This window comes from Microtus pennsylvanicus, chromosome Y (assembly GCF_037038515.1).
Source record: "Microtus pennsylvanicus isolate mMicPen1 chromosome Y, mMicPen1.hap1, whole genome shotgun sequence".
NCBI lineage: Eukaryota > Metazoa > Chordata > Mammalia > Rodentia > Cricetidae > Microtus > Microtus pennsylvanicus.
The window spans coordinates 235,943-248,630 of NC_134602.1; the positions used below are offsets into that span (position 1 = coordinate 235,943).

The following is a 12,688-nucleotide window of genomic DNA, read 5'->3' on the forward strand; positions in this document are numbered from 1 at the left end:
TGCAAAGATGGCGGCCCCCGTGGGCGAAGTTCCGTACTGATCCGAGCGCGCCTTGCCCGGTCCCTCGGCGGCCACCGTAAAGCCGGGGACCGCCGGAAATGACGTTGCAAACATGGCGGCCCCCTTGGGGGAAGTTCCGTACGGAGCCGAGCGCGCGGTTCCCGGTCCCTCGGCGGCCGCCGTACAGCCGGTGCGAACATGGCGGCGTCCATGGGGGAAGTTCCGTACGGAGCTGAGCGCGCTTTGCCCGGTCCCTGTGCGGCCACCGCAGAGCTCGGGACCGACGGAAATGACGGTGCGAACATGGCGGCCCCCATGGGGGAAGTTCCGTACTGAGCCGAACTCGCGGTTCCCGGTCTCTCGGCGGCCGCCGTACAGCCGGTGGGAACCTAGCGGCCCCCATGGGTGAGGTTCCGTACGGAGCGGAGCGCGTGGTGCACGGTCCCACGGCGGCCGCCGTACATCCGGGGACCGCCGTAAATGACGGTGAAAAATGGCGGCCCCCATTGGGGAAGTTCCGTACGAAGCCGAACGCGCGGTTCCCGGTCCCTCGGCGGCCACCGTACAGCCGGGGACCGCTGGAAATGACGGTGCGAACATGGCGGCCCCCATGGGGGAAGTTCCGTACGGAGCCGAACGCGCGGTTCCCTGTCCCTCGGCGGCCGCCGTACAGCCGGGGAATTACGGTACGAACATGGCGGCCCCCATCACCCGAACTTCTGTACGGATCAGTGCGCGGCGCCTGGTGCCTCGGCGGCCGCCGTACAACGGTGAAAACATGGCGGCTCCCATCGGCGAACTTTCGTCCGGATCGGAGCGCGCGGTTTCCGGTCCCTCGCCGGCCGCCGTAGAGCGGAAATGACGCTACGAACATGGCGGCCCCCATCAGCGAACTTTCGTAAGGAGCAGAGCGCGCGGTTCCCGGTCTCTCGGCGGCCGCCGTACAGCCGGGGAATTACGGTGAGAAGATGGCTGTCCCCGTGGGTGAAGTTCCGTACGGATCCGAGTGCGCGGTTCCCGGTCCCTCGGCGGCCGCCGTACAGCCGGGATAGCTGGGGCCGCTTTAGGGGGGTCTAATCCGGCGGGCAGCAAGGACAGCTGGGGCCCCTTTAGGGGGGTCTAATCCGGCCGGCAGCAGGGACAGATGGGGCCCCTTTAGGGGGGTCTAATCCGGCCGACAGCAGGGACAGATGGGGCCCCTTTAGGGGGGTCTAATCCGGCCTGCTCTTCCCGAGGTCCTGAGTTCGAGTCCCGGCCACCCCAGGGTGGCTCAGAACCATCTGTGATGGGGTCTGGCGCCCTCTGCTGGCCTGCAGGCGTATATGCCAGATAGAATATTGTGTACATAATAAATAAATATAAAATTAGAATATTGAATAAATAATAAACATAAAATTAGAATATTGTGTACACAATAAATAAATATAAAGTCAGATTATTGTATCCATAATAAATAAACATAAAATTAGAATATTGTGTACATTATAAATGAATATAAAATTAGAGTATTGTACAGATAATAAATATAAAATTAGAATATTGCATACAAAATAAACAAACATAAAATTAGAGTATTGTGTACATTATAAATGAATATAAAATTAGAATATTGTACACATAATAAATATAAAATTAGAATATTGCATACAAAATAAATAAACATAAAATTAGAATATTGTGGACATAATAAATAAACATAAAATTAGAATGTTGTGTACATAATAAATAAAATAAAATATAAAATCACAAAAAAACACAAAAAAAATCACAAAAAAATCGCAAAAAAATGTAAAAAATCACAAAAACAATCACAAAGAAAATCACGAAAAAAATCACAAAAAATCAAAAAAATCACGAAAAAAATCACAAAATATCAAAAAAATTCAAAAAAAAATCCAAAAAAAATCACAAAAAAGTCACAAAATAAATTACAAAAAAAAACACAAAAAAATCAAGAAAAAATCACGAAAAAAATCAAAAAAAAGGAATCACAAAAAAAATCACAAAAAAATGGCAAAAAAGTCACAAAATAAATTACAAAAAAAATCACAAAAAAATCAAGAAAAAATCACGAAAAAAATCAAAAAAAAAAGAATCACAAAAAAATCACATAAAAAGTCGCAAAAAATCAAAAAAAAATCACAAATAATAAAAAAAATCACAAAAAAATCCCGAAAAAAATAAAAAAAAAAAAGAATCACAAAAAAATCACAAAAAATCACAAAAAAGTAAAAAAAAAATCACAAAAAAACAAAAAAATCACAAAAAAGTCAAAAAAATCACAAAAAACCAGAAAAATATCACAAAAAAAACACAAGGAAATCACAAAAAATCACAAAAAAAACACAAAAAAATAACAAAAAATTCACAAAAAGAGTCGCAAAAAATCACAAAAAAATCACAAATAATAAAAAAATCACAAAAATCACAACAAAATCACAAAAATCACAAAAAAATCACAGAAAAATCACAAAAAAATCAAGAAAAAAATCACGAAAAAAATAAAAAAAAAAGAATCGCAAAAAAAATCACAAAAAAGTAAAAAAAAATCACAAAAAAACAAAAAAATTCACAAGAAAATCACGAAAAAAAACAGGAAAAAATCACAAAAAAATCACAAAGAAATCATGAAGAAAATCACAAAAGTTACAAAAAATTGCAAAAAAATCACAAGAAAAATCACAAAAAAATAAAAAAATTCACAAAAAAATCAAAATAAATCACAAAGAAAATCACAAAAAATTAAAAAAATCAAAAAAATAAATGTAACATTAGAATATTATGTACACAATAAATAAATATAAAATCAGAATATTGTGTACATAAAAATGAATATAAAATTAGAGTATTGTATACATAATAAATAAATATAAAAATCAAAATATTGTATACATAAAAATGAATATAAAATTAGAATATTTTATACATAATAAATAAATCAATATAAGAATTAGAATATTTTTTATACATAATAAATATAAAACTAGAATATTGTATTTATAATATAGGAGTATAAAATCAGATTATTGTATTCATAATAAATAAATATAAAATTAGAACTTTGTATACATAATAAATATGAAAATTAGAGAATTGTATGCATAAAAATGAATATAAAAATCAAAATATTGCACACATAATAAATAAATATGAAATTAGAATATTTTATACATGATAAATAAATATAAAAATCAGAATATTGTATACATAAAAAATGAATATAAAAATCAGAATATTGCACACATAATAAATATGAAATTAGAATATTTTATACATAATAAATAAATATGAAATCAGAATATTGTATATACAATAAATAAATATAGAATTAGAATATTGTGAACCTAATAAATAAATATAAAAATTAAAATATTGCATACACAATATATAAATATGAAATTAGAATATTATGGACATAATAAATAAACATAAAATTGGAATATTTTATGCATAATAAATAAAATAAAATATAAAATCACAAAAAACACAAAAAAAATCACAAAAAAATCACAAAAAATCAAAAAAATCCAAAAAAATCACAAAAAAGTCACAAAATAAATTACAAAAAAAATCACAAGAAAATCAAGAAAAAATCACGAAAAAAATCAAAAAAATAATCACAAAAAAATCACAAAAAATCACAAAAAAGTAAAAAAAAATCACAAAAAACCCACAAAAAAACCACAAAAAAGTCAAAAAAATCACAAAAAACCAGAAAAATATCACAAAAAAAACACAAGGAAATCACAAAAAACCACAAAAAAATAACAAAAAATTCACAAAAAAATCACAAAAAATCACAAAAAAATCACAAAAAAATCACAAAAAAATTAAAATAAATCACAAAAAAAATCACAAAAACTCACGAAAAAAATCACAAAAAAATCCCCAAAAAAATAAAAAAATTCACAAAAAAATCACAAAAACTCACGAAAAAAATTTTAAAAAATCACAAAAAAATCATTAAAAAATCACAAAAAAATTTAAAGAAAAACAAAAAAATCCAAAAAAAAAAATCCAGTTTGGAAGCGGCCTACACTGGTTTGATCCAGTTTGATCCAGTCTGAACCAGTTTGATCTGGTCTGATTCAGTTTTGAACCATTCTACACTGGTTTGGTCCAGTTTGAACCAGTCTGATCCGGTTTTGAAGCAGTCTACAATGGTTTGATTCAGTTTGAACCAGTTTGATCTGGTCTGATCCGGTTTGATCCGGTTTTGAACCCATCTACACTGGTTTCATCAAACCGGTTCAGACTGGATTGAACCAGTGTAGACAGGTTCAAAACCAGATCAAACTGGATCAAACCAGTGTAGACAGGTTCAAAACTGGATCACACCGGTTCAGACCGGATCAAACCAGTGTAGACAGCACAAAACCAGATCAAACCGGATCAAACTGGATGAAACCAGTGTAGAACGGATCAAAAAAACATTTCCTCAGAAGCACCGAGGACCCAGCACCATGGGGAACTCAGCTCCCAGCACCCAAGAAGGACTCGGCTCCCAGCACCCAATAGGGATTGAGTTATTAGAACCCACATGACTCAGCTCCTAGCACCCAGGGAGTACTCAGCTCCCAGCACCCTGAGAGAACTCAGCTCCTAGCACCCAGGGAGTACTCAGCTCCCAGCACCCAGGGGGAACTCAGATCCCAGCACCCAGGGGGAACTCAGCTCCCAGCACCCGGGGAGAACTCAGCTCCCAGCACCCAGGGAGACTCAGCGCCCAGCACCCAGGGGTAACTCAGCTCCCAGCACCCGGGGAGAACTCAGGTCCCAGCACCTGGGAGAACTCAGCTCCCAGCACCCAGAAGGACTCAGCTCCCAGCACCCAAGAAGGACTCGGCTCCCAGCACCCAATAGGGATTGAGTTATTAGAACCCACATGACTCAGCTCCTAGCACCCAGGGAGTACTCAGCTCCCAGCACCCTGAGAGAACTCAGCTCCTAGCACCCAGGGAGTACTCAGCTCCCAGCACCCAGGGGGAACTCAGTTCAGCACCCAGAGAGAACTCAGCTCCCAGCACCCGGGGGGAACTCAACTCCCAGCACCCAGAGAGAACTCAGCTCCCAGCACCCAGGGAGAACTCAGCTCCCAGCACCCAGGGGGAACTCAGCTCCCAGCACCCAACAAGGACTGAGTTATTACAACCCAGATGACTCAGCTCCCAGCACCAACAGGGATTTGTGATTTTTTTGTGATTTTTTGTGAATTTTTTGTGATTTTTTTGTCATTTTTTGTGATTTTTTTGGTGATTTTTTTTGTGTTTTTTTATTTTTTGTAATTTTTTGCGATTTGTTGTAATTTTTTGTGTTTTTTTGGATTTTTTTGTGAATTTTTTGTGATTTTTTGTGATTTCTTTGTGTTTTTTTTGTGATTCTTTTTTAAATTTTTTTCGTGATTTTTTCTTGATTTTTTGTGATTTTTTGTAATTTATTTTGTGATTTTTTTGCGAAATTTTTTATTTTTTTATATTTTTTGTGATTTTTAAAAGTTTTTTTGTGATTTTTTTGTGATTTTTTGGGATTTTTTTGGGGATTTTTTTGTCATTTTTCTTTGTAATTTTTTGATTTTTTTGTGTTTTTTTGTGATTTTTTTAATTGTTTTTGACTTTTTTGTGATTTTTTTATTTTTTGAGATTTTTCGAATTTTGGGGGGATTTTTTAAATATTTTTTCTGAAATTTTTTGTGATTTTTTTGTGATTTTTTTTATTTTTTTGTGATTTTTTTGGATTTTTTGGGGGGATTTTTTTTTTAATCAAACCGGATCAAACTGGATCAAACTGGATCAAACCAGTGTAGACAGGTTCAAAAAAACATTTCCTCAGAAGCACCGAGGACCCAGCACCATGGGGAACTCAGCTCCCAGCACCCAGAAGGACTCGGCTCCCAGCACCCAACAGGGACTGAGTTATTAGAACCCAGATGACTCAGCTCCCAGCACTGAGGAAGAACTCAGCTCCCAGCACCTGGGAGAACTCAGCTCCCAGCACCCAGGGGGAACTCAGCTCCCAGCACCTGGGAGAACTCAGCTCCCAGCACCCAGGGAGAACTCAGCTCCCAGCATCCAGGGAGGACTCAGCCCAGCACCCAGGGAGGACTCAGCTTTCAGCACCCAGGGAAAACTCAGCTCCCAGCACCCAACAGGGAATGAGTTATTAGAACCCGAATGACTGAGCTCCCAGCACCCAACAGGGACTCAGCTCCCAGCACCCAGGGGGAACTCAGCTCCCAGCACCCGGGACGACTGAGCTCCCAGCACCCAGGGAGAACTCAGCCCCCAGCACCCAGGGAGAACTCAGCCCCCAGCACCCAGGGAGGACTGAGATCCCAGTATTTTTGTGATTTTTCTTTGTGAATTTTGTGTGATTTTTATGATTTTTTTATTTTTTTGATTTTTTTGTGAATTTTTTTGATTTTTTTGTAATTTTTTGTGATTTCTTTGTGATTTTTTTGGTATTTTTTTCAGATTTTTTTAAATTTTTTATTGTGATTTTTTGTGGGATTTTTTTGGGGATTTTTTTTAATCAAACCGGTTCAAACTGGATCAAACCAGTGTAGACATGTTCAAAACCGGATCAAACTGGATCAAACTAGATGAAACCAGTGTAGATGGGTTCAAAACCGGATCAAACTGCAATAAACTGGATCAAACCGGTTCAAACTGGATCAAACCAGTGTAGAATGGTTCAAAACTGAATCAGACCAGATCAAACTGGTTCAGACTGGATCAAACTGGATCAAACCAGTGTAGGCTGCTTCCAAACTGGATTTTTTTGAATTTTTATTTATTTATTTTTATTTTTTTGTGATTTTTTTTATTTTTTTTATTTTTTTGATATTTTTGTGATTTTTTGGTGATTTTTTTGTGACATTTTCGTAATTTTTTTGTGATTTTTTGTGATTTTTTCTATAATTTTTTTGTGATTTTTTTTGGTGATTTTTTTTCCTCTTTTTTTTGTTTGTTTGTTTGTTTTTCGAGACAGGGTTTCTCTGTGGTTTTGGAGCCTGTCCTGGAACTAGCTCTGTAGACCAGGCTGATCTCGAACTCACAGAGATCCGCCTGCCTCTGCCTCCCGAGTGCTGGGATTAAAGGCGTGCGGGATATTTTTTCTATACGTAATGAATAAATAAATATAAAAATCAGAATATTTTATACATAATAAATAGATATAAAATTAGAATATCGCACGCGTAATGAAAAATAAATAAAAAATATAAAAATAAATATAAAAACCACACGGCCCCGCGCGGGGCGGACTGCAGATTTTTACGTTTATTTAACTGGAATTCTCACGTTTATTTTTCCACACGCAGCGGCGGGTCTCGGGTGCAAGTAAGAAAATACACTCTGGGTCCCCGGGGTCGGCGCTGGGGACGCGGGGGGGGGAATAAATAAACAGAAATAGGAACGAATCGGGGAGGTCGGGGCGCAGAGGCAGCGGCACGAGAGAACGGCAGCCACGGACTCAGCCTGCGATGCTGGGGGGACTCGAACTCGGGACACCGGGGGTCCGGATGGGGACTCGAACTCGGGACACTGGGACTAGAACTCGGGACACCGGGGGTCCGGATAAGGACTCGAACTCAGGACACCAGTGGGGGGTCCGGATGGGGACTCGAACTCGGGACACCGGGGGTCCGGATGGGGACTCGAACTCAGGCACTGGGACTCAAACTCGGGACACCGGGGGGTCTGGATGGGAACTCGAACTCGGGACGTCACAGGGGTCCGGATGGGGACTCGAACTCGGGACGTCACAGGGGTCCGGATGGGGACTCGAACTCGGGACACCGGGGGTCCGGATGGGAACTCGAACTCGGGACACCGGGGGTCCGGATGGGGACTCGAACTCGGGACACCGGGGGGGTCCGGATGGGGACTCGAACTCGGGACACCGGGGGGTCCGGATGGGGACTCGAACTCGGGACACCGGGGTCCGGATGGGGACTCGAACTCGGGACACCGGGGGTCCGGATGGGGACTTGAACTCGGGACATCGGGGGTCCGGATGGGGACTCGAACTTAGGACACGGGGGGGGGGAAGCGGCGTCCTCATCCGGGGACCCCTCAGTTCACGTCCATGACGTCAGCGTGGGGTCTCGAACCCGGGGCCAAGCCGGTTGGGGACGGGCGCCGCCGAGCCACGTCCTGGCGCTGGTAGAAGAGGACGTAGGCGGCCTTGGACTGCGGGGAGAGGTCGGGGGTCAGGTGAGAGGTCAGGGGTCGGGTGAGAGGTCGGGAGGGAGGACTCAGCGCCCAGCACCCAGGGAGAACTCAGCTCCCAGTACCCGGGGGGACTCAGCTCCCAGCACCCAGGGAGGACTCAGCTCCCAGCACCCAGGGAGAACTCAGCTCCCAGCACCAAGGGAAGGAGAACTCAGCTCCCAGCACCCAGGGAGAACTCAGCTCCCAGCACCCAGGGGGACTTAGCTCCCAGCACCCGGGGGACTCAGATCCCAGCACCCAGGGGGACTCAGCTCCCAGCACCCAGGAGAACTCAGCTCCCAGCACCCAGGGGGACTCAGCTCCTAGCACACGGGGGACTCAGCTCTCATCACCCAGGGGGGACTCAGCTCCAAGCACCCAGGGGGAACCCAGCTCCCAGCACCCAGGGGGAACTCAGATCCCAGCACCCAGGGGGAACTCAGCTCCCAGCACCCAGGGGGAACTCAGATCCCAACACCCAGGGAGAACTCAGCTCCCAGCACCCAGGGGGGACTCAGCTCCCAGCACCCAGGGGGGACTCAGCTCCCTGCACTCAGGGAGAACTCAGCTCCCAGCACTCGGGGGGGGGAACTCAGCTCCCAGTACCCAGGGGGAACTCAGCTCCCAGTACCCAGGGAGGACTCAGCTCCCAGCACCCAGGGAGAACCCAGCTCCCAGCACCCAGGGGGAACTCAGCTCCCAGCACCCGGGGAGGACTCAGCTCCCAGCACCCCAGAGGACTCAGCTCCCAGCACCCAGGGAGGACTCAGACCCCAGCACCCAATAGGAACTGAGTTATTAGAACCTGGATGACTGAGCTCCCAGCACCCAGGGGAGAACTCAGCTCCCAGCACCCAGGGAGACTCAGCTCCCAGCACCCAGGGAGAACTCAGCTCCCAGCACCCAGGGAGACTCAGCCCCAAGCACCCAGGGAGAACTCAGCTCCCAGCACCCAGTTTTATACCTCGATCTGATTCTCGTTCACAGGGGAGACGCTGTTGTCGTCGAAGTAGTGCCACTGGCCGCTGTCCTTGTTGCGGGCGAAGGTCGTGTCTGCGATCAACAAACAAACGAATAAACAAAAATCAAATAAACAGTAAATAAATTAAATAAACAAACAAATAAACAAAAATAAATAAATAAGAAATAAAAATAAACAAATGAACAAAATAAAGAAACAAATAAAAATTAAATAAATAAAAAATAAATAAATAAACAATAAATAAATTAATTTAATAAACAAACAAATAAATAAACAAAAATAAATAAATGAATAAAATAAAGAAATAAATAAAAATTAAATATATAAGCAACAAATAAATAAAAATAAATAAATAAATAAAAATAAGTAAATAAACAAACATTCCCCCTCTCTGGCTCTCTCGGCGTCCGCATCTCCTTGTAGCCCCCCCCCCGCCTGGATCGTTTTGTCCCTGGCCCAGACTGGATCCAACCAGTGTCGACACGTTCAAAACCAGATCAAACTGGTTCAAACTGGACCAAAAGAGGGCAGACCTGTTCAAAACCGGATGAAATCAGATCACACTGGATCAAACCAGTGTAGAACGGTTCAAAACCGGATCAAACCGGATCAAACTGGATCAGACCAGTCTAGACCGCTTCAAAACTGGATCAGACCAAATCAAACTGGTTCAAACTGGATTGAACCAGTGTAGACATGTTCACAACCGGATCAAACTGGATAAAACCAGTGTAGACAGCTTTAAAACCGGATCAAACTGGTTCAAACTGGACCAAAACAGTGTAGACCTGTTCAAAACCAGATCAAAGTGGATCAAACCAGTGTAGACAGGTTCAAAACCAGATCAAACTGGTTCAGACTGGATCAAACTGGATGAAACCAGTGTAGACAGCTTCAAAACCGGATCAGACTGGATGAGACCAGATGAAAGTGGTTCAAACTGGATCAAACCAGTGTAGACAGGTTCAAAACCGGATCAGACTGGATGAAACCGGATCAAACTGGATCCAACCAGTGTAGACTGCTTCAAAACCAGATCAAACTGGATCAGACCAGTGTAGCCAGCTTCAAAACCGGATCAAACTGGATTAAACCAGTGTAGACCTGTTCAAAACCGGATCAAACCAGATCAAACTGGATCAAACCAGTGTAGACGGCTTCAAAACCGGATCAGACCAGATCAGACTGGTTCAAACTGGATGAAACCAGTGTAGACAGCTTCAAAACCAGTTCAAACTGGATGAGACCAGATCAAAGCGGTTCAAACTGGAATAAACTAGTGTAGACAGGTTCAAAACCGGATCAGACCGGATGAAACCGGATCAAACTGGATCCAACCAGTGTAGACCGCTTCAAAACCGGATCAAACTTGATTAATCCAGTGTAGACCTGTTCAAAACCGGATCAAACCAGATCAAACTGGATCAAACCAGTGTAGACTGCTTCAAAACCGGATCAGACCAGATCAAACAGGATCAAACTGAATCAAACCAGTGTAGCCAGCTTCAAAACTGGATCAAACTGGATCCAACCAGTGTAGACCGCTTCAAAACCGGACCAAACCGGATCCGACCGGACCAAACCGGTTCCCTCCTGAGTTCACCCCCCCAGCCCCCGTTCCCGCCCCGACGGCACCTACAGTGTCCGTCCCGCATGCCGCCATAGTGGTTGGAGACGGCGATGAGGTCGTATTTGTACAGGTCGGGGGCGGAGTCGTTCTTGGGCTGGATGACGAACTCGGAGAAATCCAGATCCCTGCGGGGGCGAAGAGGGGAATTATGGGTAGTCACGGTGGGGTTTTTTAATTAATTAATTTATTATGTATACAATATTCTAATTTCATATTCATTCATTACATACGCAATATTCTAATTTTTGTATTTATTTATTTATTATGCATGCAATATTCTAATTTTATATTTATTTATTATGCATGCGGTACTCTAATTTTATATTTATTCATTATGCATGCAATACTCTAATTTTATATTTACTTATTATGCATGCGATACTCTAATTTTATATTTATTCATTATGCATGCAATATTCTAATTTTTATATTTATTTATTCATTATGCATGCAATATTGTAATTTTATTTTTATTCATTATGTATACAATATTCTAATTATTTTTATATTGATTTATTATGGATACAATATTATTCTGTCTGCTTGTATCCCTGCAGGCCAGCAGAGGGCACCAGACCCCACCCCAGACGCCTGTGATCCACCCTGGGGTTGCCGGGACTCGAACTCAGGACCTCAGGAAGAGCAGGCGGCGCTCTAACCACTGAGCCACCCCTCCCGCCCGAGTTACCATGGGGTGGCCGGGACTCGAACTCGGGGCCCATGGCAGAGCAGGCCGCGCTCTAACCACTGAGCCGCCCCTCCCGCCCCGTCACGGGTTCGGCTCCCCCCCCGTGTCCCCCCCCCGACCCAGTTTTTCCCGCCCTGCGTCCTGACCGGATCGGGAACTGCACCAGGGTGTCCAGCTTCTCCCGCGCGACTTTGGAGAAGGAAAAGCGCTTGAGGTGGATGATGAGGACCTCGGGCAGCGTCCACAGGTCCAGCTTCTTGGTGGCGAGGCGGTGCTGCCGGCAGGAGGGGCAGAACCTGCGGACGGACGGACGGACGGGCGGGCGGGGTCACGGGGGGCGGGCGGCGTGGGGTATTTATTCATTATGTATACAATATTCTAATTTTATATTCATTATATACACAATATTCCAATTTTATATTTATTTATTATGTATACAATATTCTAATTTTATATTTATTTATTATGTGCACAATATTCTAATTTTATATTGATTTTTATATTTATTGATCATATATAATATTCTAATTTTTTATATTTATTTATTATGTATAAATATATTCTGATTTTTTATATTTATTCATGATGTATACAATATTCTAATTTTATATTTATTCGTTATGTATACAATATTCTTATTTATTTTATTGGACTCGAACTCGGGACCTCGGGAAGAGCAGGCCGTGCTCTAACCACTGAGCCACCGCCCCAGCCCCCTAACTATTATTTTCTATTTCCCTCACCACGGGTTCTCCTTCTCGAGCGTCTCCACGGTGGTGAAGAGTTTGATGCACTCCTGCAGCTGCACGGGACTCTTCTTCAGCACGTACCCCACGCAGTCGTGCTTCACGTAACCCTGGGGGAGGCAGAGGCAGGGGGGTCTGAGTTCGAGTCCAGCCTGGTCTGCAAGAGCGAGTGCCAGGACAGGAACCGAAAAACCACAGAGAAACCCTGTCTCGCAAAACCCAAAAAATAATAAAAATAAAAATTAAAAATTAAAAAAAATACAAATAAAAAACAAAGAAAAATAAATAAATAAAAAGAAAAAGAGATAAAAATAAAATAAAATAAATAAAAATAAAAAACAAAAAAATAATAAAGAAATAAATAAAAAGAAAAAGAAATAAAAATAAAATAAAAAAATAAGATAAATAAAAATAAAAAACAAAAAAGAATAA

At 42.5% G+C, this 12,688-nt stretch overlaps 1 protein-coding gene across 1 annotated transcript in view; it reads right to left on the bottom strand.

Moving 5' to 3' along the window:
• Positions 1-7,262: 7,262 nt before the first annotated feature.
• LOC142842013 (ubiquitin carboxyl-terminal hydrolase 11-like) overlaps positions 7,263-12,688 on the bottom strand; it is a 111,201-nt gene continuing 105,775 nt past the window's right edge. The window contains exons 17-22 of the mRNA XM_075959001.1: positions 12,254-12,366; positions 11,657-11,806; positions 10,832-10,947; positions 9,175-9,263; positions 8,037-8,189; positions 7,263-7,667 (exon numbers count right to left, since the gene is read on the bottom strand). Of these exons, the coding sequence (XP_075815116.1) occupies positions 8,073-8,189; positions 9,175-9,263; positions 10,832-10,947; positions 11,657-11,806; positions 12,254-12,366 (585 nt within the window). The 3' untranslated portion in view covers positions 7,263-7,667; positions 8,037-8,072. The remainder of the gene's footprint in view (positions 7,668-8,036; positions 8,190-9,174; positions 9,264-10,831; positions 10,948-11,656; positions 11,807-12,253; positions 12,367-12,688) is intronic.